The sequence below is a fragment of the Pleurodeles waltl genome, chromosome 6 (genome assembly GCF_031143425.1).
Source record: "Pleurodeles waltl isolate 20211129_DDA chromosome 6, aPleWal1.hap1.20221129, whole genome shotgun sequence".
NCBI lineage: Eukaryota > Metazoa > Chordata > Amphibia > Caudata > Salamandridae > Pleurodeles > Pleurodeles waltl.
This window is the reverse complement of record NC_090445.1, coordinates 695,406,263-695,433,189: the sequence shown is the minus strand read 5'-3', so window position 1 is coordinate 695,433,189 and position 26,927 is coordinate 695,406,263. Positions and strand designations below refer to the sequence as shown.

Below are 26,927 nucleotides of genomic sequence, written 5' to 3'. Positions count from 1 at the left end.
CAGATGGGTCGGGCTGGTCATCTAGATCCAGTTGGACAGAGCTGCTGTCATCACTGTGGGCCTCTTCTGTGGGTGGAGTGGACATATCTGGACCCTCCTGTCCGGGTGACGTTGGGTAGGGGTCCTGCAGGGGTGTAAAGGCATGATTATTGCATCTGTATGTGCCATGGTGTGCAATGGGTGGGTGACCGTGTACCCCAGTGCTTGCATTCCTGTGTAGGACATTGTGTGTTGATGGTTTAGGGGGGTGTATGGGTATGTGTAGTGGCCATGCATTGGTGATGGGTGTCCATGCTTTGGTGTTGCATGCAGGGCTTGGTGTTGGGATGGAGGGTTTGTGATATTGGAACATGTGTGAGGAGTAGGAGTGATGGGGGTGAGGACGAGGGTGGGGGTATGTGATGGCATGCAGGTAGGGTGGGGGATGTAATAGTTAAGATTTGCCTTACCAGAGTCCATTCCTCCAGCTACTCCTGCGAGGCCCTCAGGATGCAGAATAGCCAAGACCTGCTTCTTCTATGTTGTTAGTTGTGGGGGAGGAGGTGGGGGTCCGCCGCCAGTCCTCTTTACTGCAATGTGGTGTCTTAAGACGACGGAACGCACCTTCCCCAGTAGGTCGTTCCACCTCTTCCTGATGTCATCCCTATTTCTTGGGTGCTGTCCCACTGCGTTGACCCTGTCCACGATTCTTCGCCATAGCTCCATCTTCCTAGCTATGGAGGTGTGCTGCACCTGTGATACGAATAGTTGTGGCTCTACCCGGATGATTTCCTCCACCATGACCCTGAGCTCCTCCTCAGAGAACCTGGGGTGTCTTTGCCGTGCCATGGGGTGGTGTGGGTGATGTGTGGGGTGGTGTGTGTTGTGATGTGTGGGGCGCTATTTAGAGGTGTGTTGTGTGAGGTGCGTGGATGTTATGTGGGTGATGGTGTTGAGTGCCTGTGGATGCTCGTTTGTAGATGGTGATGTCTCTCTCTGGCCTTCTGTCGCAATTGTGGTCGGAAGGGTTTGTGGGTGATGTGGGTGTGTGTTTTATATTGTATTGGGTGTGTGGGAGTGGTGTGTGTATGTGTATGAGGTGTGTGTGTTTCGAATTGTCCAATGTGGTAGTGTTTTGTAAATGTGTGTGTATTTTGAGCGCGGCGGTGTGTACCGCCAATAGAATACAGCAGTTAAAAGACCGCTGAGTGGATTAGTTGGTCGTGATAGTGTGGGCGTATTCCTGTTGGCGTGACGGTGGAGGATTTCTTATCGCCAGTTTATCACTGACCTTTGGTGTGGCGGACTTGTGTGGGTGTCTAGATTTTGGCGGATTCTGGCCTTTGGGTCGTTATAGCTGTGGCGGAATTCCACGGCCGCAACAGTGTGTTGGCGGTCTTCTGCACGGCGGTAAGCGGCTTTTACCGCCAATGTTGTAATGACCCCCATGATGTGTGTGTTAGGGTGGTGTAGGGAGAACCTAACCTACCTAACCTCTTGTCTCTAAGAAAGGAAAGTAAGAGACTAGACCCTTATATATACTAGATATATTTGTATAACTCTAGGTATAGAATAATCTTTCCTGTGGAAAGCATCAGGTGGCAGAGTGATAAGGCAATTGCAAGTAGTTATCAAACCGCTGCACCACCAATGTAGGACGCTGGCCTGGTTTGTAGTGGGTACCTATGGTACTTACATCTTATACCAGTTTCAATTATCCCTTATTAGTGAAAATGTAGGCAGTGTCTAGAAGCCAAGCTCTCTAGAGGTAGCTGTAACTGAGAAGCCTAGGCTTATCTAGGAGATATGCAAAGCTCATGCAGTACCACTGTAGTTATACAGTACTCACACACGTGAAAGAAAATACTCAGTGTTACAAAAATAAAGGTACTTTATTTTGGTAACACAAATGCCAAACACACCATAGAGACTATCCTCCCTCAGGAGGTAAGTAATACACAAATTATATACACTAGTATGCCAAAACATGTGCAAAAATAGTTATAAACCAGTGCAGATAGTGAAAAGCCAAATAGAAATGGGCCTGGGAGACCACAAACCATATACTAAGTAAGTGGAATGCGAATGTCGGTTTCCCACCTCGGCAAGTGTAATGTGGAGAGGGCTGCTGGGACTATTAGAAAACACCAAAGGTAATTAATAGAACCACCCCAGAGCCCAGGAAAGCGGGAGTAAATCTCAGTAACTTTCCTAGAACACACAAGAGCTTGAGAAAGAAGATTATGCAAGAACCAGAAGAGACTGCAAGGCACCAACAGTGGATTCCTGGACCTGAAGACCTGTGGAAGAAGGGGGCCAAGTCTAAGAAGCACAGAAGAGTCCAGGGAGAACAGTACCCCATGCTAACCTGGATGAAGGTGCAAAAGAAGAGCCACCGGTGAAGAACAACAGTCAGTACTGCACCCAAGAAGACGGATTCGGGTTCCTGGTTGGTGCAGATGGTGTTCCACGCCGGATGGAAGATTGCAGTCTGATTTGCGTTGCTGGAGTCCGCCAATAAGCCTTGGCACACGTAAAGCTTGCGGTTAGTGGAAAATGACGCTGCCCGGGACCAGGAGGAACCTGGTGGACTCTACCCAGGACAGGAGTCAGAGGGGGGTCTCAGCAATTCAGAGAGCCCACAGAAGACCAGGCAGCGCGCACAGGAGTCCCACCACATGTGAACAAAAAAGGTGCAAAGGGAGGCCCACGCAGCACTACAACAAAGGATCCCACGCCGGCAGAGAACCACTCAGGAAGATGTGCGTTGCAGGATAGAGTGGTGGGGCCGGAGCTGCACGGTACAAGAACAACTTAGTGGAAGTATGCCAACAAGGCTTGGCAACTGCAAAACACATAGTGCAAGGGGGTACTGTCTTGCGTGGGGAGGCAAGCTCTTACCTCCACCAAAGTTGTACAGTAGGACGTCAGGACCGCTGGGACCACTTCAGTCCACCACTCGTGATGCAGGATCCACGCAACTTGTCAGGAGAGAGGACCCACGCAACCGGTCTTCGTTGCAGAGAAGTGCATCCTGAAGCAGGGGGGTGACTCTTTCACTCCAAGGGAGATTTCTTCGTTCTTCTGGTGCATGCTGAAGACAGGCTGTCCTCTCAGGATGCAGGACTGGGAAACAGTTGCTGGCATGAGATGAAGAAACAATGTTGTAGAAGTCGTCTTTGCTTCTTTGTTGCAGTTTGTAAAGTTCCTGGAGGGTCCAAATGCAGTTTCTTCGGTGAGAAGGTGAAGTAAAGGATAAAGGATACAGAGGATTCCTGCTGGAGTCTTGCAATCCGTATCTGAAGAACCACCCAAGAGAGACCCTAAATAGCCCTGAGAGGGGGATTGGTCAGCTAAACAGGTAAGCACCTATCAGGGGACGGCTCTGACGTCACCTGCTGACACTGGCCACTCAGATGCTCCCAGAGTTCCCTGCCAACTTGGAATCAAAGATAGCAAAACCCAGGGACCCTCTGGAGGAGCTATGAGCACCACCCCTGGGGTGGTGATGGAGAGGGGAATGGTCACTCCCTTTCCTTTGTCCCGCCGTGTATACTGGATTATGCAAGGAGGACACCAAATGTGCCTTTCAAAGCATTTCCAGTGGCTTGAGGATGCTACCCCTCCCAAGCCTCTAGCACCTATTTCCAAAGGGAGAGGGTTCAACACCCCTCTTCCAAAGGAAATCCTTTGTTCTGCCTTCCTGGGCTTGAGCTTCTCAAGCAACAGGAGGGCAGATACCTGTCTGAGAGGTGGCAGCAGCTTGTGCTGCCTGGAAAACCTCAGAGAGCTGTATTGGGGGTCCTCTAAGGCGCCCCCAGAGTGCATGGAATCATACAGCCAATGCTTGCAAAAGCCTTGAGGTTTGATTCCGAACTGTTTGATACCAAACATGCCTATGTTCGGAGTTACCATTATGTAGCTGGACACAGGTAGTGACCTATGTCCAGTACATGCGTAAAATGGCGTCCCCGCACTCACGAAGTTCGGGAAAATGGTCCTGGAGGTCGTGACCTCTGCTAGTGCAGGGGTGCCCTCACACACAGGTACTCTGCACCCTCCCCTCAGGGCCGGAGGGCCTGCTATTGGGGTGACTTATAAGTAACCTGGTGCAGTGAAAGGGTGCATGCACCTTTTCACACAGACTGCAATGGCAATTCTGTAGAAGCCTTTGCATGGGCTCCCTATGGGTGGCAAAATATTTGCTGCAGACCATAGGGACCCCTGGAATCCCAATGCCCTGGGACACTCAGTACCATATGCTAGGGACTTAAAAGGGGAGCACCAGTACGCAGCAACCATAATTTAAGGGAGAGAGCATAACTAATGGGGTCCTGATTAGCAGGATTCCGATAGACACAGTCAAACACACTGACAAAGAGGCCAGAAGTGGGGGTAATCAAGCTAGAAAGAGGCTACTTCCCTACATGTATATGATCCCTATCCTGTGCATAGACCCAAACAACATAAGTCCAATATATACTTTGTGAGTTATCACTGTACCTGCACAACAGTCCCAAACCAGTCATGACTGCGCATTAGGTAAATTCTGCGGTCACAACCAATTACCCTGACAAGGCCATGATCCTACATTATAACCTCAGGGCATAAAGTGCAACAGACTTTGAGATACTGATACACAAGTCAAAAATACTGCAACCACTATGCCAGATATGTAACATGTAAGGAATGAAACGCATACGAATTACCCCATAAATCGCCAATTAGCACTAGCCATACTGAAATAACATGGGACCACCTTAAGGCATAGGGGGCAGTGTGCCTGTCCTCCTACTGCGCATAATACTGTACTTGGGATTTCATGAATGATGCAGGAGCACCTGCGCTCCTTCTAGTTGTCTCAGGCTTTTTGACATGCTGCAGGTTTCATAGTGACCTTCTGGGGCCCCTTTCAAGGGCTCGTCCCAGGGGAATGAAGTATGCCCTAATGTCCCTCACCCGGTATGGCCCAACCGAGGGAATGAGGGGACTCAACATATGCTATTAGTGGGAGCGGAGATACTTTCCTGGGTCCTCCCCACAACAGGGTTGAGAGGAGCAGCTGCCTCAGAGCGTGGGGTACGGCTATCAAGGCGGGCCAGCAACTGGGGATCACTGCGGGCACTCACAGCCTGGCCGTGCCCCTCACCAAAAAGAGCTCCTTCCCTCTTTCTGAGCGCTTATTCCTCCTGGTGCTGCTGGGAGGTGCCTTCAATGTAACCAGTGGCCCCGGGACAGCTGCTTCCTTAGTTTCCAGCACGGGTCTCCTCCCGGCATCATACCTCCTTGAGGGCGTTCTAGTTCTGGTGCCTCTCTCAGGCTATAGGCGGCCTGGGCTTTCCCTGTGGCATGGCAGCACCACCAAAAGGAAATTGTTGAGCTGCTATTGTCCCCAGCACTCGTTCTCTTTTCTGGCCTGGTATGTGGCCTGATCACCAGACACTGCTAGCAGCAGCACTCGCCATGCACTGTGTTGCGAAGCGCTCTCCTCGTGACAGCTAACCAAAGCACTATAAACAGCGCTGTGCATGCGCCGAGTTAAAGAGCACTCTCCTCGTGCTGATCAAGCAAACCAGCACCATAAGCAGCGCTACCCAGAGACTAGGAGAAGGCAGTGAAAGTGTTTAATAGTCACTAGGTGCTGATGATGGGGAAATGCAGACTGCTCACCAGACGCTGCTTGAGAGCCACATTTTGATTTCCAGGTCAAGGTACTGGGGCATACAATGAAGGGACTTATAGGTAAATGAAATAAGCCAAACCGGTGTGAGCTAATTATACCAAGTTTTAGGGGGGAGCACATGCATTTTAGTACTGATTAGCAGTGGTAAAGTGCTCAGAGTCCTAAACCACAAAAAGAGTGTCCGAAAAATAGGAGGAGAAAGGCAAAAGGCTTGGGAACAACCCTGCAGAAAGGGCCATTTCCACAAAGGCCTGAAGCACAGTTTGTGCCATCCTGAGTGACCAAAGAAACTACTGACTACAGGCCTGCCATCGCAGACTGCAGGAGCAGTTTAAGCTACTAGAACATGGCTTTGTCCACACCACGTGTGGCAAAGTCAATACACTCATTTTATTATGTCAGTCACTTAAAAGGAAGGCCTCCTGAGCCCAGAAGGCAGGATGCATTATATTAAATGTGTGGACATATAAGTGCACACTGCCTCTGATATGCAAGTAGTCTTTCCACCAGATGAGGACAAAGCCATTCCTTTGCCCCGAGGCACATTTTCACCAGAGCAGGAGGAAAATTATGTAGCTAGGAGGCATACACAGAAAAGGCTAGCTACACCTACCTGGTCTGTACGGCAGAGGATGGGTTTCATCATCTTGAAAAGTGGCAAAATAGAGGGTTCTAGGTGAGAAAGTTGACATCCCCCAGATGTGGCTACCTCATGGGCAGATGAGTCGCAGGGACTAGTAGCCTATTGGCCACTTATGCCCACACACATAACACCCCTACATCAAGGATTTAAGGGGCATGCCTGACACCAGAACATCAGATATGCTCTGGACTGCAACCAAGAAAAAGAAGAGACCCGTGTCTGCAGCACCAGCACTCCACAAAGAAAAAGGTGTGAAACTGCTTCTGTGGAAGCAACCCTGCACCTGTACGACCACAACTTGTCCCGGCCCAGAGACCAGTTCCAAAAGGAAGGAGAACCCTCTCTGCAACCGAAAGGCATTTTTAGAACTCCCTTGGGCTAGAGGTGCATGTGCCCTGCTGTCTGTAAGTAGAAACCGCACTCCCAGAACCAAGAAAGTACTGAACATCTGGCCTGTCAAGGGATTGCCCAAAAGTAAATGGTCAGATGCGTTCTAGGAAATGTCCTGACCTCCAGCAAGGTTCAGCCCACTGCCATCTTCTCATGGACCCTGATATGGTGAAATCTCCAAGCGCTGCATTTGCCACTGCCAAGGTTTGTTGGTGGCCAATCCAGATACTGACCCCTTTATTTGACACTGCACCTTGAGGGAACACCCCTGCAACTTCAACTACCCACCTCAGTGGCTCCGTTGTTGAGTGTTTGCATCCATTTCCTCTTCAGCATCGTCCCAGTGGTAAAACCAGCACCAGCAGCTCCCGTTCAGCCCCACAGATAGCTAAGCATACCTCTGCACCAAGACCCCTGAGCTAGGTAGAGTTGTTCAGTCTGGTGATGCCTGGTCCAGGGGCCCACACAAGCTTAACCCCCAGTGGGCTCCCATGGCTCACCACATTCAGCACCAAGGACAGCCAGGATGCCTATGCACCCAGGCCCCACAAGCCAGGTAAAATTTGTCTGACTGTCAAAGCTTGGTCCTGGGATCCACATCACCTTAACTTCAAGAGGATTCCCTTGAACTCGCCCTGCAAGTGGCCGAGTATCACTAGTGATTTTCCCCATTGGCCGCAATGATAAAGTTTGACAGCTTGTAATGTACTGAGTTATTTTTCCCTTGAAATTCCGGTTACATGTGTCAGATTTAATTTCTTTTGATGTCTACATTAATATAAAAATCTGCTTCATTTTTATAAATTGATGTTTGATTTCTTTCGAGTCATGTCAATCAGATGAAATGCAACTCATACTCTCCCTCTCGGACAAGACCTCCCAACACAAGAAAGACGTTTACCACCTTCTTGACTGAAGTACACGAACAAGACAGAAGTAGCGGTCTTTGGCAAGAACATCTCACTATGGGACCCCAACTAGTGGCTGGCTGAACTTGGACCCACTCCCAGGACCCACGCCAGGAACCTCAGAAAAATCATCAACAGCAAACTGGACGTGACTGCACAAGGCAACATCATAGCATCCTGCTTCCATACCCTGAAGATGCTAAGGAAGATTTCAGATGGCTTCTAAGCAACATAAGAAAAAACCGTCACTCATGCCCTAGTTATCAGCAAATTAGACTATGGGAACACCCTACATGCCAGGATCACAAGCAACTCACTAGAAAACTACATACTATCCAGAACTTGCCAACCAGTCTCATCCTCAACTAACCACATAGAACTCACATTATACCACACCTCAGGTTAACTACACTTGCTTCCAATACTCAACTGTGCTGAAATCAAACTTGTCACATACCATTTCAAGGCACTCCTCAGCTCAGGCCCCACCTACCAAATCTCCTTCCACCAGCCAAGCAGACAACTCCGCTCTGCAGAACTCTTACACACAATATCCCATGCACACACACTGTAAAAGATCAAGAGAATGAGTGTTCTCTTACATCGCTCCTAAAGTATGGAACAGCCTCCTCCTCTGTTGTTGAATTCTGCAAGAAGCGGGAGACCTGGACCTTGATGGTCTTTACAGCTACAAATACCATAACTGCATGAATCTAGTAAAGGAAGCAAAAAGACTTTCCAGTAGCTATTTGTATGCCTTTAAATTGAAGAGGTTCAACATATAGGCCCTCATTATGACCCTGGCGGGCGGAAAAAAAAATTGAATTATGACCGCCATGTTCATCCGCCACTTCTCCACTCCGACCGCCAGGGCGGTGACGACTGCTGTGCTGGAGACTTTGGTCTCCAGCCCGGCGGCCGTCACCGGCCCGCCAGCAGTATCAGGACCCTGCATACCGCCTTGGATTTCGTGTGGTTTGGAACCGCCACGAAATCCATGGCGGTAGGCACTATCAATGCCAGGGAATTCCTTCCCTGGCACTGATAGGGGTCTCCCCCACCCGAGTCCTCCCCCCACACTCCAGACCCACCGACCACCCTCCAAAGGTGGCAGTCCCTCCATCCCCACCCCCAACATTAACACACACCACCCCTCCCCACCCCCAACATTAACATACACACCCCCTACACACACACACACACACTACAACACATACCCGCACACATACAGACATGCAGACAGACTGACCTGCACACATTCTCTAGACACACAACACCCCCTGCATGCATGCACGCACTCACACACCCCCTCTACATACTCACACGGACACCACCATGCACGCACACAACGCCCACCTGCCTCCCCTAACACGACGATCACCTTACCTTCTATGGTGATCCTCCGGAAGGGAACGGGATCCATGGGGGCTGGTCCGCTGCCAGCTCCCCGTCACCAGATCACTGCCATACCGAATCCTGGGTTGGGATTTGGTGGGCGTTGTTCTGATGACGGGGCAGTGGAGGTGGAGCAGCCTCCACTTCCCTGCCGACCGCCAGTATGGCTGCTGGCGGCTCTCTGTCCGAAAAAGGACGGAGTGCTGCCAGCAGTCATGATGCGATGTGTGGAAAACTGCCTGCACTGGCGGTCTTCAGCACAGTGGTGCCTCGGCGGTCTTGAAAAAAGACCGCCGAGGTTGAAATGAGGCACATAGTGCTTTAAAATACAGGTGGGCCAAGAGCTTAACGAAAAGAAAAAATATTGCCTTATCTTATTGGCAAAATCTATCCTTAATTTTTCTTCCATTAACGTGCATTTAGGTGTCATCATTTCTTGTAAGAACAGCCCATCTGAGATATCTTTTTCACTGTCCCAGAGATGAAGGAGACCTTACTCCTCCTTGAGAAGTCAACATTGTCCCTTCCCAACAAATAGGCTCCACTTTTAGCAAATTGCCTGGGCAAACCTGAAGCACATCTCGTGGAAAGTGGCTTATCTTGTAGCTGCAAATTTGGTAATAAGGCTAAGCGAGCTATAGGATCTATGTCTGGCGATACATCGTTTTCCATCGTAACAGCTTCCATAGCAATCCATCTTTTTTTCTGTTCAGGGTCTTTCAATTTTCATATAAATGAAACAACCCCAATCCTAAATTTATTTTAAGATCACTCACCTAGAGGAAAGATTACGTCAAATACTAGATTTTAAAAAGACTCCAAAATATTGCTTGGATACGACCAAATTCATTGGGCAGTCCAATCACCAGTTATTTGTGAATTACAATGCATTCCACACAATGGGATTGGCTTCTTCAAAACAATACATAGTGAGGTGAATATTTTCTTGCGTATTCACTTGATAGCAAAAAGCTAGCTAAACTCCTTGGTAGGCCTAAGGCTCACTCTACATCTGGCAAAACTAGCACTACTACTGCTTTGTAGAAAGCGCTGAGTCTAGGTGTTTACAAAGAAGCGATCTGGAGATGGGTACATACTTTTACCACGCATTACTGCATAGACTGTGTCTCCAGGACAGATACTCTGGTAGGACAGACCTTTGCATGTTCTATTTGCATAGTAAAAGTTTTAACTCTTGGCCATCATCCTTGGAGTCTTTCTGAAGGGTTGAGCGTTATTTAGCTTGCTACTATATTCCATTATTTATGAATCTCAGAAAGAATACCATGACAGATGATGAAGAGTTTCTTACCTGTAAACCTGGTTCTCTGGGTGTTCTTTCTGAAACCATAAGCATTGTGTTTCCAAGGCGGTCAAGGCAGTGACCCTTTCACTCTATTTAATTCGGAATAAACTGCCTCACTGGCCTGACGATGCACTGCACGTTGGTAATGCTGGCAGCCTCTGGAGTTCCTTATAGATGCAGTGTCCAATTAGCACACTGTTGCGCTCAGACCTTTATAGTATACATATTATTATTAAATGTATGTATGCATTTTAAAAAGGGTCTGGTATAGTTGTGTTTGAATCCAAATATATTTTATTGACGATTTGTATAATTATATTTACTTTTTAAAACCAAAAAAGTAATAATTAGAGAATGTTGCATCTAGAGGTGTGTGTTATTTGTAAAATTATTTTTACAAAAGTTGTTTAGGGGATACCACATGTGCGCAAATAAATTCTGCTTATTGATTCCGTGAGAATACCCACGACAGAGAACCAGGTTTACAGGTAAGTACATCTTCCATCTGTATGTGGGGTCATGATAATGTATGAGTGCATATTCTTCTGCTGGTGAACATCTTGAGTTTTCCTTAATAGTCTGCCCTCACACAGAGGTTTGGATTCTTGCAACTAATTGTTATCTGCATTACGGATAAAGATAAGATAGGCTCATCATGTCTGAAGAGATAGCTGTCAGGCTTCCACTCAGCTATGATATTTTTTTTGTACTCATTGGTGAAATTATATCAACACATGATAGATCAGATGTTTACCTTTAGAGTATATGGCCAGCCACAAAAAATGTCCAGTGTAGCCCTGACATAGTGTAAATGTAATTGTTCTAGAAAGATGTTTGCGATACATATGTTCATTTCCTTCCACAGTGGAGAGGGATACATTTGATTTAGTATGGCATGTGCTTGTTATCGCCAACATAAATTGTCGGGTAATAGGTCTAATTTATGGATTCTAGGACACAGTATGTGTAATTTGCATATGTTTGACGAAATCCCACTGCAGCTGAAGGCCCATATTATTAATCATCTGAGAACTGCACAAACTTTGTAGAGGGAGGTGAGCATATTTTTTCATGCAAAAATAGTTTGGATGACACGGTTTTCAACAGCCTGTTTGTCTATTAAAGACTGACACATGCTAAGATGCAACAAATCGTAATAAAGCCTGTAAAGCCTCATTGCTTGAATCAGGAGCTTCAGAGAGACAATGCTCAAAAAGGGCCCTTTTCGTCTTTGTATATTGAGGATAACGCGCCACTTTCGAGACAGTTTGTACTTGCAGATCACAGCCAAGTTCACATCTAATATGGTGTCAAGACACTGCACAGAAGGTGCAGCTTTAGGTTTGGAGGAGACGTTTTGGACAGCCTTATGGAACCCAGCGGTGGCTGTCAAAAACCTCTTTAAGGCCAGCATTAATACACGTTTATATGTTGTAGACAATATAAAAATAAGAAAGACCATCATTAGAGGGTGAAAAACGAGCCTCTTTCTAGCATGGTTACCCCCACTTTTGGCCTGTTTGTGAGTGTGTGTCAGTGTGTTTTTACTATCTCACTGGGATCCTGCTAGCCAGGATCCCAGTGCTCATAGCAAACCCCTATTTGTCAGTGTGTTTTGCCTATCTTACTGGGATCCTGCTGGCCAGGACCCCAGTGCTCATAGTTTGTGGCCTAATGTGTGTGTTGTCACTAGTGCTTAACTGTATCACTGAAGTTCTGCTAACCAGAACTTCAGTGCTTATGCTCTCTCTGCTTCCAAATTAGTCACTATAGTTTAGTGACTTAATTTACCAATTCCAATTGGCACACTGGACCCCCCTTATAAGTCCCTAGTAGATGGTACCTAGGTACCCATGGCATTGGGGTTCCAACAAAGAGCCTTTGTACAGGTCAACGGAAATCTGTGTATTGTAAATTTAATACCGCAGGCCAGTAGCCTCAATTAAGTTTGCATTGGGCAGCCATGTAAACAACACATATTAAGGGAGACCAGGCTGAGCCTTGGAAACTCCGTAGCTCCTAATGACTCTATCACACGGATTTCTGTCTATACGAAAGATACAGGAACTGACCCAAGTGACTTGTAGATAGTGGCCTGCAAAGAAAGTGCGGATCAGGACCATCAAATCATTCACTTTTCTATCAAAACATTAATTGCAAGACACAGCTTACTGTGAGACAGGCGTCTGACATAGTACCCTGAGATGTTTGCTATTAGCATATCCTCTGTTTACAGTGTGATGAGCTGCATTACCAGGAAGCCACATCCAAATGTGAAGCTGAAAGTAATGAAGATGTGTATGATTGCTGTGCAGTGCATGAGAATGAACAGCCAGGTAAGTATGGGATCATGATTTCATTAATTACTTATGTTTGTATTGTACTTTCTACTTATTGTGAATTTAACAGCAAATTATTACTCAGTGCAATTCATACCCTCTTTATCAACCTTAAAGCAATGAAGACTATGTGGACAAAGTCCAACAAGTGCAGATGGAGTAATAATGAGTTCATAGCCTTGAGCCTCAGGTTGCAGAGATAGTCCTCAAGCTTACATTGTGCTTTCTACTGAGGGTTGTACTGTCAGCATGTAAATGTGAACCCACTTATCTGGCTGTTCACTCCGTCTATTCACTAAAGAAGGTCTCTTTCATTAGTCCTTATCAGCTCTCATTCTCTTCAGTTAGACCTTTGACTGTCATATTTTTCATCATAGAATCATCTGCATTGTGAAACCTCCCTTTTTAGGTCATTCATAGTGGCACGCAAGTGCTTCTTTTCTGACGTTTTGATATCTATGTGGGCTTTAAACCACGCCTACCTCACCCTCATCACTATCACTCGGTCATGGGCTTGCCTTTCAAAAATACCTTGTTATCATTGGTAAATGCTTTACGTTGTCCCTCCTTGTGGCAGTTTTGTTACCGCCTTAGGGACCGACACCTGTACATGGATAATTGCACGTTTACCTATATGTTTGACTGCGAGGGAACGTCTTTTTCCTTTTGTGTGTTTCCTTCAGGAAAACGCTCATATCGGCTGTGGTGCTTTGAATCGGCTTGCTTATGTCAACTGTTTTACTTTTCATTTTTCCTTTTGTGTCCCTTTTAGGGTTGCCAGACTGTAAATATTGTGCTTTTTGTATGTTTCATTAAGTTATTCACATTTGATTGGCCAGCTAAAACGGTAAACACTTCATATGTTTCATGTGATTAGTGTAGTCAAGCAGGTTGTAAATAGTGCTCTGTCTGTCTCATGGTTAGTAATACAAGACAGCATGAGGGGAAGCGCTGCCTTTTGTGCAGAGTTTAGTGTGGGATGCCACATCACAGGCAGAGATACTGGACTATTGTATGGTGCTTAGTATAGGCATACAGAGACAGTAAACACTGGGAAGACACAGAGAGGGAAAAGCACTGACCACAAGCTCTTCACTGTTTGTATCGTGTGCCTATTACAGGCAGACATGCAGAAACGAAGAAGGCACTGCGCTGTTTGCACCATGTCCTTAACGTGGACAGGTGCAATGAAAAGCAGCATAGGCTGCACAGCTTGCACTGTATTGTTTAGGGTGAACAGGCACACGGAGGAAACACTGCACTATGCGCACTCTGTTATTATTGGCAAGTAAGATGAACCAAAGGAGGCAGTGCACAGGTTACACCAGGGGCTTAGTCAGACAGGCACACTAGGAGAAGATAGTGCACTGTGCTGAGTGCTTTTGTATCTATAGGAGACAAATGTTTTTACCTTGTGCATAGTGTAGGCAGACTGGAGAGATTGCATCGCTTGTAACGTGGGCAGACACTCATGCACTGCATATAACAGGCATCTCTAACTGTACTTACATTTTGGAGAAGAGCTGAATGTTATGTATCAAGTAGAGACTTGTAACATGCTCTTAGATCCTGGGTAGATGGAGTACCTGCTTTAGAGATCCTAGACTGAACCAACTCTGTTTTCTTAACCTCCCCACCACTCTCACTCGCATCCCTCTGCTCTATCATTCTCCTCTCTTATACTGAATTTCCACTACCAATAGTTCTCCATCTTTTTCTCCAATACCTTTCCCATCTGGATCACCCCTCCAGCCTTTCTCCACCTCTTTCCCTGCTTGAACGGTTACTTTTCTTTCTCTGCTGCACCTCAGCGGTTTTCCCAGTGTGTCTCTTGTTGCTCCTTTCCTCTCTCCCTATAATTAGCCTTCTTTTTCTGTGTCTCTGTCCACTTCTCTCTGCTCCTTTCTCCATCTGTCTGTTTCTGTCCCCTTACACCCTTGTTGCTGAAGTCTTTAATCTTTTGTCAACTATTGTTTTACTTTTCATTTTCAATTTATATGGCAAGAAAAGTTCAGTTAGGAATTTACAACACCAGTAGCTCTAACTGGAGCAAATGCAAGACTGATTGTATTGCAAATGTTTGTTGATTATTCCCATATCGATGTCACGTTCTGCTCATCATGTGACACTGAAACACATTTCTATTTGGCTGTCATCATGACTTTAGAGATATACCTCTCCCAGTTTTTCTCCCACATACTCCTTCACATCATACTGTCACCAACATTACAGATCATTGTTCTCCAGAGTGGGGCTTCAAACCTCACTGTTTTCTGTAGGGCTCTCAACTAGCCTCATATAACCTTTCCTTAATCCTTACTGCAAGAAATTGGGTTGTTGGTTGAATGGCAGGGGGGCAAGACCCCTATTCAAGCAAACACCACATTTTCTCTCAGGGTGAACCACAAAAGTTATGAATTAACCTGTGCGCAGGCCTCTGGTAGCTTGGCACAAAAGTAGTCAGATGTAGTTTGAAACTCTCCAGCGGAACGAGGCTAGAGGTTGTAGCTGATGAATGGTCCACGAGACCAGATACCCCTTTGGCGTAAAACTGCTGAACAGAATTTGCTGCTGTGGAGAATAACGTAGCTGCAGCAAAGTTAGGCCAACCGGCGATGCACCTGGGATGCATAGACGAGCAGGTTCGTCCCAGTCTTCTTCGTTCTCAGAGCAGTTTCAGTCAAGAATGTTAAGTCCCAAGTTTTGGACTTTGACTATCTGGCCACATTTACCACCACCACTAAGGGTCCATAACTGGAAGGACACCACTTGAGAAGTTAGGACTCACTGATGTTGGATCCAGGTGCAAGTTCAAGATAGTTGGAACCTTTTCTGTCCTGGAGGCTTATATCAGGAGGCCAGCCACCCTACACTTGTAGTCACCTGGTAGTCCTGAGTTCAAGTGATTAAATAGGGCTCAAGTAGCGGGGTAGGCCTCTGAAGTTCATGGCAGGCTCCAGGCAGCAAAGCAGTCCTTCCAGGTGCAGCAAAGCAGTCTTGTGGAGTACACAGCAGGTCACAGAGGCAGGCAGTCCACTTAGAGTCCTTCTACAAGTCCAGAGAGTGAACTGACGAGTGGATCTGAGGGCCTTCAGATACTTGTTGCCTCCTTTGAAGTAGAAGATGTTTCTAGAAAATTCCTTTTGAAGTGCTTCACTTTTCCTGACTTCTCTGCCCTGGCTCCAAGCTAGCTGCATGAGAAGTGCAGGAGTAACAAGTCCTTTATATGAAGGCACACCATAGCATATTCACTTGCAGGCTGGGCTGTGCCCAGCTCTGCACCTCCATCCTGCCAGTTGATGACTCTTCTAGACACACCTAAGCTCTCTAATGTGTGGCTGCCTGGGACGACTAATCAGTATCCAACTTCCATCTACATCCAGTCAGTTGACCCAGAGATTGGCTGAAGATACCAAATGGCTAAGACAAGAAAATGCCAACTTTCTAAAAGTGGCATTTTCAAAACTCTAATCAAAATTCGACTTTACTATAAGATAGGATTTTTCATTGCAATTCAAAAGACACCAAACATGAGCTGGATACATGTTTGCATTTGGAAATTACAACTTTTTAAATGTAATAAGGTAATGTTATCCCCTTGGAGAGGCAGGCCTTGCAGTATTGAAAAATGATTTAAGAGGTTTTTACTACCAGGACATGTATTACCTAACGGTACATGTCCAACTTTTTAAATACACTGCACCTTTCCCTCTGGCTGTCCCGGGGTGACTTTTATGTATCAAAAAGGAAGGTTTGGGCCTGACAAAAAGTTTATTTTGCCAGGGTGAAATGGCAATTAAAATTACAGACACAGGCTCTGCAATGGGAGGCCTGAGACATATTTAGAGGACTACTTAAGTGGGTGGCACAGTTGGTGGTGCAGGACCACTACTAGCATTGAACTTACAGGGCCTAGGTACTCATAGTATCAATTTACTAGGGAGTTATAAGTAAATCAAATATGCCAGTTGGTCATAAGCCAATGCTACCTTGTTTTAAAGAGTGAGCACACACGTTAGCACTGGTTATCATTGGTAAAGTGCACAGAATCATGAGGCCAGCAAAAATGAGGTTTGCAGAAATGGAGGAGGAAGACAAAAAAAATTGGTGGACTAACATCCTAAGGCTGAGAGGTCTAACAAGGCTCAACCATTTTTTTCTGGCTAATAGAAAATCCTATTTTTAATGGGACTGAAAACCGCATAAGATTTTGTTTCTAGCTTCACAAGCTTTGCTGTTATTGAGAGAGAATAAATGCTGAGCCTCTAATGCATGACTATCGACATCAGGTCACAGATCAGCATTAAGGATGGCCACAACATCTTAGTCATAGAGTTTAAATCTTGAAGAAAAACTGCATCTTTAACCAGCTCTCCTACTTTGAAAGATTAATGCCTTTTTCCAACTGCAACAGCAACCACAGCCTATATTCGCAGCGGCCTAATACCCATTGCTGGTTGCATTATCTCTGCAGAACTGCCCTCAGGCAGAATAGCCTCCTAGATAGACCTAAGCATTAGGTCTGTCCCCAGGGGAAAATTCCATCTCCAACATCAGCTCTCCACCATTTTAGAGTCCAGACAAGGGTAAACATATGAAATACCTGATACTCATGCCCCGATGTGAGTGGATTGTGTTGGTCATGTCCGAGATCTCCCAAGTGGATGACATCTTAATAGTTTACAGGACATCAAACAGGACACTTCGGAAGCCAAAAATGAACACTTACGATCTGCCAGTGCAGACATATGTGATCTGGTTCCATTTGTTCCAGGGCTTTTAAAACCACAATGGAGAATTGTTTTTAATTGTGTCACCTCAGAAGCCAAAAATGAACACTTAATCTCTGCTAGTGCAGACATCTGTGATCTGTTTCCATTTGTCCCAGGGCTTTTAAAATCACAATGGAGAATTGTTTTTAACTCTGTTAATCAGGAAAGCACTGGCAGGAAAATAAATATAACTCACCCAGCCAAGATTCGATGTTCCGAAGAGTCATTTCACTGCCTTATTTTCTGTCTGCTGCCTGGGAGAGGTGCAATGTTCCCTTTAACACGTCCGGAGCACTCTCAGAGGAGATGAGCAAACACATGAACATTGTGGAAAGAACAGCATCCGAAACTTCAGCAACATTTATTCATGTTAATAGATTGATAGGCCTTAATTTCTGCTATGAACATGCAGCTTACTGATATTTTCATATGTAACTATAGCAAAGTCATCTGAGAGAGACTTCTAGTTGCATCTTCCTTACCTGTGAATTTCCCACTGGCGTCAGACTGGTTCTGGAGAATTTTCTGGAAAGTATCCCTATGTGCCGTTTGGTGGCCTTGATTGGCTCCTTGTCCGTTGTCAGCGCCGGATATGGTATTGCGGGTCCTGTGTAGGCGCCACCCCTGCACACTGACATCAATTATTTTCTTTCTGCGCCAGCAGGTGATGATCTGAAGAGGTCAACTGCCCAGTCATTTTTTGACTGGCTTTTTTCAGCTTTCGAGTTTTCAACTCCTGGTGCGTTGAGGATGTCATTGAAAAAGACCAGGTTTAAGTCCTGCGGTTCCTGTCATCGGGCGATGTCCGTGACGGATCTAACCTCGTGTGTCTTTGGTGCCTGGAGCATGCCCTATTTATCTGAAGGCTTTGAGGGAGCAGTCCCTGAATCTGATGGCAGGCTTACGTTCAACTGCGCAAGTTGAGATTTCGGTTCAGAGGAAGGTCATGGGATCGATCCCTGAGTCCTCCATTGTCGTTGTTCCACTCCAAGTCCTTGGGGCGATAAGGTAAATTGAGGCACAAGAAGAAAAGGAAGAAGTTGGCTGATAAAGTAGCATCAGCGCTCTAGGCCTCACTCTGAGGAACCTGCGCTGAATTTCTGGGGGCTGGAGTGACCCCCTGCCCATCTCCGAGAACTTTACGAGGCCATGTGCCTCATTTTTGGCCAGGCTGACACAGAGTTGAAAGGGACCCCTTTGGGTTCCGCGTTGGCGGTTTTGGTGCGGAGGGGCATCGAGGGATCCAGTTCCACGTCTGGACCGATGCCGATTATACCACTCCAACCTTCCCCAATGCTGGTCCCAATGCCGACACTCCCAGCACAGCCCGTGCCCATGGGTGGTACTATCCCCATTCTCTCTGCCAATTCCAACACAGAGCCAGATGGGCATCATACCATGCTGGCGCCGGCTGGAGCATTGCCTCCTATGTCGAATCCAGAGCTCCTTTCTTATGAGCTAGGTTATTGTGAGGAATGGGAGGGGTCGCTAGACCCTTTCGAATACCAGCTTCAAAACCCTATGGACTGACATACAGACTTGGGTGAGGACAACTGCCTGGATACTTCTCCAGATACTGGCATGCTTTCTTCCCCTGCCATGGCTACGGAGGAGGGAGCTTTCTGCTCCATGGTGGTGAGAAGAGCAGATGGGGTCTTGGACCTTGAGTTGTCTTCGGTGGCCATCAGGCCTAACCTCCTGACACAGGTGCTTCAACCTCGAGCTTCCCCCTCAGAACCCATGCTCCCCTTTAATAAAGCCCTCACGGATGTCCTACTGGTTACCTGGTCCAAACCCAGCAGAGGGCTTCCTAAGAACAGAACAATTGCCTGCCACCATATCTCTCCAGAGGACCCAAGCTTTCTGACACAACACCCCACTCCTGAGAGCTTGGTTATGTAAGCCTCCGGATAGGGAATCCAAAAGGTTGGGCATACTTGGGAAGAAGATTTTTTCTTCCACCACCCTAGTATTTTTCTTCCACCACCCAAGCATATGTGAACACTGCATGCCTTTTGGGGCATTACTCCTACATGCTGTGGGATACAGTTGTGCAAGTGCTGCCACAGGTCCCGAAGGAGGCCAAGGCTGTACTCTCTCAGGCTGTTGCTGATGGGAGAGACGTAGCAAAGTTCACCATCCATTGCGGACTGGATACGAACGACTTGCTAGGCAGAGCAGTTTTGTAGACAGTGGCCCTGAGGCGCCATGCCTGGCTGAGGACCTCTGGCTTTTCAGCAGATGTCCAGGATACTTTGATGGACATGCCCTTTGATGGCACCTATCTTTTCGGAGACGAGGCAGACTCGGTGCTTGATCACTTAAAGGATTCTCATGCTACGGCCAGGCACTTGGGTATCGCAGCAGCCCCTCTGTGACTATGGAAGGGGCCTCCAACCATGTCCATCACCTGCACTGCTGATAATTCATCAAGTCGGAAAGGTGGATTTTGCAGAAAGTCCGAAGGAGCTACTCCCTCTTCTTCGAGACTACCTCTCCCCCATCCATGCCACCATCCTACGACCGGATGATGGAGGATCACTTATCCCTTCTCTGTGAGGAAGTTACTGCTCTCTTGGCTAAGGGAGCCATAGAGAGTGTTCCCCTGCGAGAAGTAGGTTTTGGTTGCTATTCCCGCTACTTTCTGGTACCCAAAAAGGACAAGGCCCTCCTCCCTGTCCTGGACCTTTGATCCCTCAATCTCTTGCTCAAGAAGGAGAAGTTGTAAATGCTCATTCTGGCTCTGGTTTTATCTGCCCTGGACTCAGGAGACAGGATGGTAGCTTTGGACTTGCAAGACGGGTATTTCCATATTATTATCCTACCTGCCCACCGACATTACTTTCCGTTCAAGGTAGGCCTTATGCACTTTCAGTCCACCATGCTCCCCTTTGGCCTTGCCAGCACCCCTCGAGTGTTCACCAAGTTGATTGCAGTGGCCGCAGCTCATCTGAGCAGATCAGGGGTTTCAGTCTTCCCTCCATCTCGACTACTGACTGTTGAAGGCGGGCTCGCCCCAGGCTGTCATCTCCCACTTCCAGACTATGGTGGACCGCCTGCATTCGCTGGGGTTCACTGTAAATGTGCCAAAGTCACACTTGGCTCCCTCTCAGATGCTCTATTTCATTGGAGCTGTTCTGGACACAGTGCAGTTCCGGGCTTATCCTCCCAAGCGGCGAGTCTGGGACATTCAGGCTGTGATATTGATGTTTTAGCCTTTATTCTGGATTTCGTGAGAATGACTTTGAGACTGCTGGGCCTCATGGCCTCCTGGCCTCCTGAATACTTACTAGTGACACATGCCAGATGGCATATGCAGGCTCTTCCGTTGGACCTGAAGTTCCAGTGGGCACAGCATCAGGGGAATCTCTCCAACAAGGTCCTGATCTCTGAGGGTGCTGCTCAAGATATGCAATGGTGCCTAACAAACCACGATTGGGTCAAAGGCAGATTCCTCTGCCTTCACCACAGTAGTACCAGATGCAACACTCCTGGGATGGGGCAACCATCGGGGAGAGGTGGAGATCAAAGGCATCTGGTCTCCCAACGGATTCCAGACTCCACATTAACCTGTTGGAGCTCCATGCGATCCAGCTAGCATTGAAGGCATTTCTTCCCTCTGTCAAGGAGAAGATGGTACAGGTGTTCACAGACAACACCACCGCAATGTGGTACTGCAACAAGCGGGGTGAGAAGGGGTTGTGGACCCCTTGTGCCTCTGGACGTGGCTGGAAGAGTAGAGCATATCCCTGGTGGTTTATCATCTGGCGGGCTCTTGGAATGTCTGAGCAGATAAATTCAACCAAAATCCAGATCCAGATCACAAATGGCGTCTCCATCTGGAGATGGCGCCAGCTCTCTTTCAGCAGTGGGGGAGAGTCTTGGTTAGATCTGTTCACCTCTGCAGAGAACGCGAAATGTAAGCAGTTTTGCATGCTGGAGTTTCCAAGGCGGCAATCGCTCGTAGGCGCTTTTCGCCGTAAGTGAAACTCAGACTCCCTGTACTCCCTTCTGCTCATCCCACTTCTGCCCAGAGTTTTCAGGACGATCAAGAACGACATGGCCCAAGTAATACTAATGGCTCCAGACCGGACACGGAGAGTCTGGTATCCTGAGCTGTTGAGAATGTCCCTCAGTCCTCCGATGAAACTGCCCCTTTGGGAGGATCTTCTATCACAGCAGTACGGGAAGGGTTCTGCACCTAAGCCTGTCAATTCTTTGCCTTCTTGTGTGAAGGTTGAGCGGCAACTGTTGACAGCTTTAAAACTTCTGCCCAAAGTCTGTAACGTAATCTTGACAGTCAGGCCTCCCTCCACCAAATTGTATACGCTTGTCGTTGGAAGAAACGTGAGCCAGGGTGCACAGACAAGTCTGTTGTCTCCCTTTTTGCCCCTCTTTTTGAGGTCCTATTGTTTATCCTTTCTCTGGCCCAGAAGGACCCTGCTATGGGCACCCTTAAAGTTTGTCTGCTATTTCTGTGGTTTTGAGGTTGCCTTATCAAGCTTCTTTTTTTAAGGCCCCTATTGTAAATAGGTTCCTCAAAGGCCTTACCCACCTTTTTCTCCATCCCCATTCATTATGCCTCAATGGGATTTGAATTTGGTTTTGACCTGTCTGATATGCGCTCCTTTTGAGCATCTCCACAGCTGTCCTCTCAGGCTTCTCACTTTGAAAACAGCCTTCTTTGTGGCCAGTAGAGCTGCCCGCAGGGTGAGTGAGCTGCAGGTATTGTAATCTAAGCTTCCCTACCTTTTCAACTATCCTGACAAAGTGGTGCTTTGCACTAGGGCCTCCTTTCTGCTAAAAGTGGTTTTTCCCTTTCATGTAGGCAAATTCTTCACGTTATCTATTTTTTACTCATCCCCTCAACATCCTCTTACAGAAGAGGAGAGACTCCACTGCCTACACCCAAAAAAGAGCATTGGCATTCTACCTTAACTGTACAAAAGAGTTCTGGGTGAATGATCAACTCTTTCTCAGTTATGTGGGTGCGAAGAAAGATCGAGCAGTGCAGAAGCGGACCATCTCCAGGTGGGTAGTACTCTGCATTAAGATCAGCTACGCACTAACCAAATAGCAACTCCCTGAAGGCTTGTGTGCTCATTCTCCTCGAGCTACATGTGGGGAACTGGCACCCTCTTGCAGTACCCACACATACGTTTTGCCTGGTTTCTGGATGCAGCTTGGACTATAGTGCACTGGGATGCTGCTAACCAGGTCCTCAGTGCCAGCGTGCTTTCCCTAAAAATTGCAAAGGTATTGATACAATTGGTGACACCTTTAGCTGCCACTGTAAGTCCCTAGTAAATGGTACTTGGGTACTCAGGGCTTTGCTTTGGGTACTAAGGGTAGGCCTCTGAGGGCAGCAGCACAGATTGTGCCACCCCTAAGGGCCATGCATCCAAATACACCCAGCACTGCCATTGCAGACTGACTGTCCTGGTGCAATCCTAAAATGCAAACTTGAAATTGCACACAACCTTTGTGCCCTGTTCACTACACACTGCATGGAATATAGGTAAGTCACCCCTCTGGCAGGACTTCTGGTCCTAAGGAAGGGTGCACAATACTGAATGTGTGGGCATAGAAGCATGACAAATATACCCCTACTGTGTCCTTGCCAAACCTGGGACATAGTAAGTGAGCAGAGCAGCCATTTTAATACATGTGCTGGACACTGGTCAGTATGAGTTTCACAGATACATGATGGCTACTCTGAACCCTGGGTTGTTTTGGTATTAAACAACTCAGAATGATAAATCTAATCTGGTACCAGCGTTAGATTTATTCCAAATGTACCCAGGGGGTACCTTAGAGGTGCCCCCTGCAAAAGCTAACTACCCTGGCATGGTTGCTGGCCTGTCACAATCAGCCTGCCACCACCAGACAAGATTCCGGAACCTTGGGGTGAGAGATCCTGCTTTCTGGGTCCCAGAACAAAGCCCTTCCTGGGCACCTCCCCCCAGGAAAGTGCACCGCCTGCTAGCGAGCTTCAAAGGGCTTACCGCCCTTAAAACTCGACCCCCAAACCTGCTGCTAGTAGCAGATGGCAGCCCCTGTTGCAAACCCCAATGTTTGGCGGGAGCAATGGCAGGAAAACACACAAAGGACAGCAGGAGTGGTCAGCCCCAGCTTGCACTACCACTAAGATGTTGCATGCCAGGTGACCCCTCCATTTCATTTTCCTCCATCTTGCATGGAAGGAAAATAACCAATCAGGTGTAGGGAAGTGACCTCTACCCACAGGAAGTGGTCATTTAGTGGGTGTAGCCACCCTAATGTAGATGATCCATTGGTCACTATTAGGTAGTCCCCTAAATGCCCACTAAATACAGTATTTAGTGGGAACCCTTAGACAAGAGATTCAGGGTCTGAGTCAAAAAAGACCAGCACCAAAGAAGGTCCAAGGCATGAGAATTGAAGTCCTGCTGCAGAAGAAGAAGGTGCCAAACTCGCTGAGGGGTTGCTTGGACATCGAATGGACTCTACAAACCCCCAGAGGACCTCCACACTTACAAAAATCACCGAAGATCTTCCTCCAGAGTGAAGGCATCACTCTCCTACAACAAAGACCAGAAGACCAGTGAAGTCCACTTCACTGAGCGGCTGCTGACCAGGGAACTGGGCTTCCTAGTCCAACTAAACTCCACCCGACGGACCATGAGGACAAACCCTACAAGTGTGCCACGTTTGGTGGCACTGCACCCTCTAGTAGTCAAGCCGTGCAACAGCCCCAGATACTGATCACTACACGTTGGACACCCATAAGGACAGTCCAGTCCGGACTGCAAAAAGACCAGGAGGAAGCCCCAGTCGAACATCAGAAAACACCAGAATCTCCCACCAGAGTGCCCCTGCCAACCTGCAAGCAATCCTCAATGCGATGTACCTTCCGCTGTGTGCAAAGGTGCTTCCTAGGGCAGCTTTGCACACAGCTCCTGGCTACCGATTCGCTCTGCTCCTGGTGGCCTTGTGCTGTTAACCGAAGATCCAGCTGTGCACTAAGGGTCCCCTACCCCTTGCGACCTCGCCACTCCAAGGGGACCTACTGGACTCACCTTGAAATCCACCTGTGCAGTGCTTTTCCAAGTGGTCCCCCGCAGTGGCCTTGCCTCAGCTCCAACAACTTTCTGCAGCTGCTCCCACCAAAACCGGGAGCCCCACAAACTTCTCCAGCTCATCCACAGGCCCACCGATCACCTCAACATGTCTCCTTTTGCAGGTATTGTTAAATATATTTCTCCATTGATTCCTATTGTGTGTAATTACGCACAGAACTGAGACATTTTCAAAACGTACAAAATTCATAATGTAAAAAGTACTTGCCCAATTTTGATGATCTTGGTCTTAAAAATGTAAAAAAAAATCTGAAGTATTTTTGTAAATTGGTCTTGAGTTATTCTTCTGAGTGTGTGTCTTACTTTATAGATATTGTGACTATAACAAATGCTTTGCACTTCTATAAGCCTAACTGCGCGACCAAGCTACTACAAAAATTAGAGCATATGTGGTCAGGTTTTTACCTCTGTAAAACAACATGTGTTTGCCCGAACCCTCTACACAGTCTGCCTGGTTTTGCACACTACAGCGTGCCGGGATGGCGCCTGTATAGGACTTGCGACGCCATATACGGCTGACTACCACACTGACAACAGACGCAGAGCCAATCGCCGCTGCCTAACAGTGTGCAGGGATACTGTTCAGAACATTCTCTAGATCCCGTCAGACGCCTGGGGGCAATTCACATATAGGGAATCTGCAACTACAATATATCTTCATCAGATAAGGTGTTGCTGAAGGTAAGTAACTTGTTCTTCTAAGATATTCAAATGGAAGGAATCAGTGGCCCTGCACTCAAAGGCTCAAATGTGGTTAAGGAAATAAGATTAAAATGCAGCACCAAGGAAAGTCAGATAGTTCCCAAAGTTGAAACTCTCATACAGAAGGCAGCCACCTGTGAGTTCAAGCATGTTAGGGTCAAATATAGCAACAGGGCCAACATCCTCTAACGCACCATCAGAAACAGTTTACCTTTCAGTGACAGAGGCAAACCACCAACAGTGCAACACAGGACAAAAACGTCCGTCACCATTGGACATTGATTGAAAGTCTGCACCCACATTGTTCAGTATCCATATGGTAGGAAGAACTGCAAACTTTTCTCCAGCATGACAGGATATAAACAAAGAAAACTACATATTCATCTTTGCTCAGAATGGAAACGAACTTCAGTTAATTCTCCAAAGACAAATGTTCAGCCAAGGGTGTCAAGGACATTCCTCTTGAGCCCACTAGTTCAAGAGATGTAGAGCTTACTACTAATGAAACAGTTGACGAATTTTGAAAACACAGATGAACGGAGGTGTGTATTATGGAAAAAAGGGAGTACATGTATGAGTTCTGGCCTATTTCCATTTTCAAAACAATGTTATGAAACACAATAACGAAGTTCAGAATGATGGAGTCCCTGTAGATGTATGTCCCAGGTAACACCATGGGCATTGGATGTGTATTTATAGGACTCACATGTTCACCTATCACACTTTAGAAAACATAAAAGATATTTCAATATATGAATTGGAGAATACTAGTATGCAAGATCCTGCACATCATCTTTGTTAGAAATTGGTTCTCTAGTTGGCTGAAGGATGCACCTTGTCAAGTAGGGACCACAATCCTAGTCAGGGTAAGTCACAACACTACCTAAATTATTCTGTGATCATACTCTGGTAGCTTGGCACAGGGAATGGAGGTTTAACTGTGACGGCAATATGTAAAGTATTTCTGCAATAATCCATACAGTAACACAGTGAAACACCACAAAAAGTACTCCACACCAAATCAAATCAAATCATCCATAGGTCATAAAAGTTTACACATAAAACAATAAAACAGGAAAGTGCATTCATTATCATTGTGCTTTACAAAGCACCACACTGGCTTAAAATAGAATTTACATTAAATTAAGATAACTTCTCTGAGGCCATAGACACTAGAAGTAAAAGTTCAATCATAGGCCAAGGCCTCCAGTGGTCCAGCATTATCCATTAGAAATAAAAAATAAAAAAAAGACATTCCATAGTTTTACATTTGGGTGCCAAGGTTACTAAAACATCTGCATCACAGAGGTAAAATTATGCAAATATTTAAGAACCAACAAGACAATAAAAGTGATTACAGATTCAGGTTTTCTCGATTAATGCTGTCATCAAGATAAAAGCAAGTAGTCTGACCTAAGATCTAAGATACTGAGATTGTGTTGTAGATTAATAAAATTTCATAATAATTTAAATAACATGCTTTGGCAAAGAGAGCCTGCTGCCTGCAGGATCATATAAGCAAAAAAAGTAGAGGACAGGATTTGTATTAAAAGAACACATAATCTAGGCACACTCAAATCCTTAGAAACGCGTACACAGTGTGACAAAAAGCATATGACTTAAAACAGATATCAAATTCATATTAAAATAGCACACACACTGAACAAGTACATAGAGATTACACTTTACAGC

The 26,927-nt window shown here is 46.6% G+C and overlaps 1 protein-coding gene across 7 annotated transcripts in view; it reads left to right on the top strand.

Annotated features, from left to right (window-relative positions):
* Positions 1 to 26,927, top strand: part of LOC138300179 (uncharacterized) — a 395,471-nt gene that overhangs the window by 71,477 nt on the left and 297,067 nt on the right. For all 7 annotated transcript variants that reach the window (XM_069239151.1, XM_069239155.1, XM_069239156.1 and 4 more), the window contains one exon: positions 12,541 to 12,640. In XM_069239151.1, the coding sequence (XP_069095252.1) occupies positions 12,541 to 12,640 (100 nt within the window). The remainder of the gene's footprint in view (positions 1 to 12,540; positions 12,641 to 26,927) is intronic.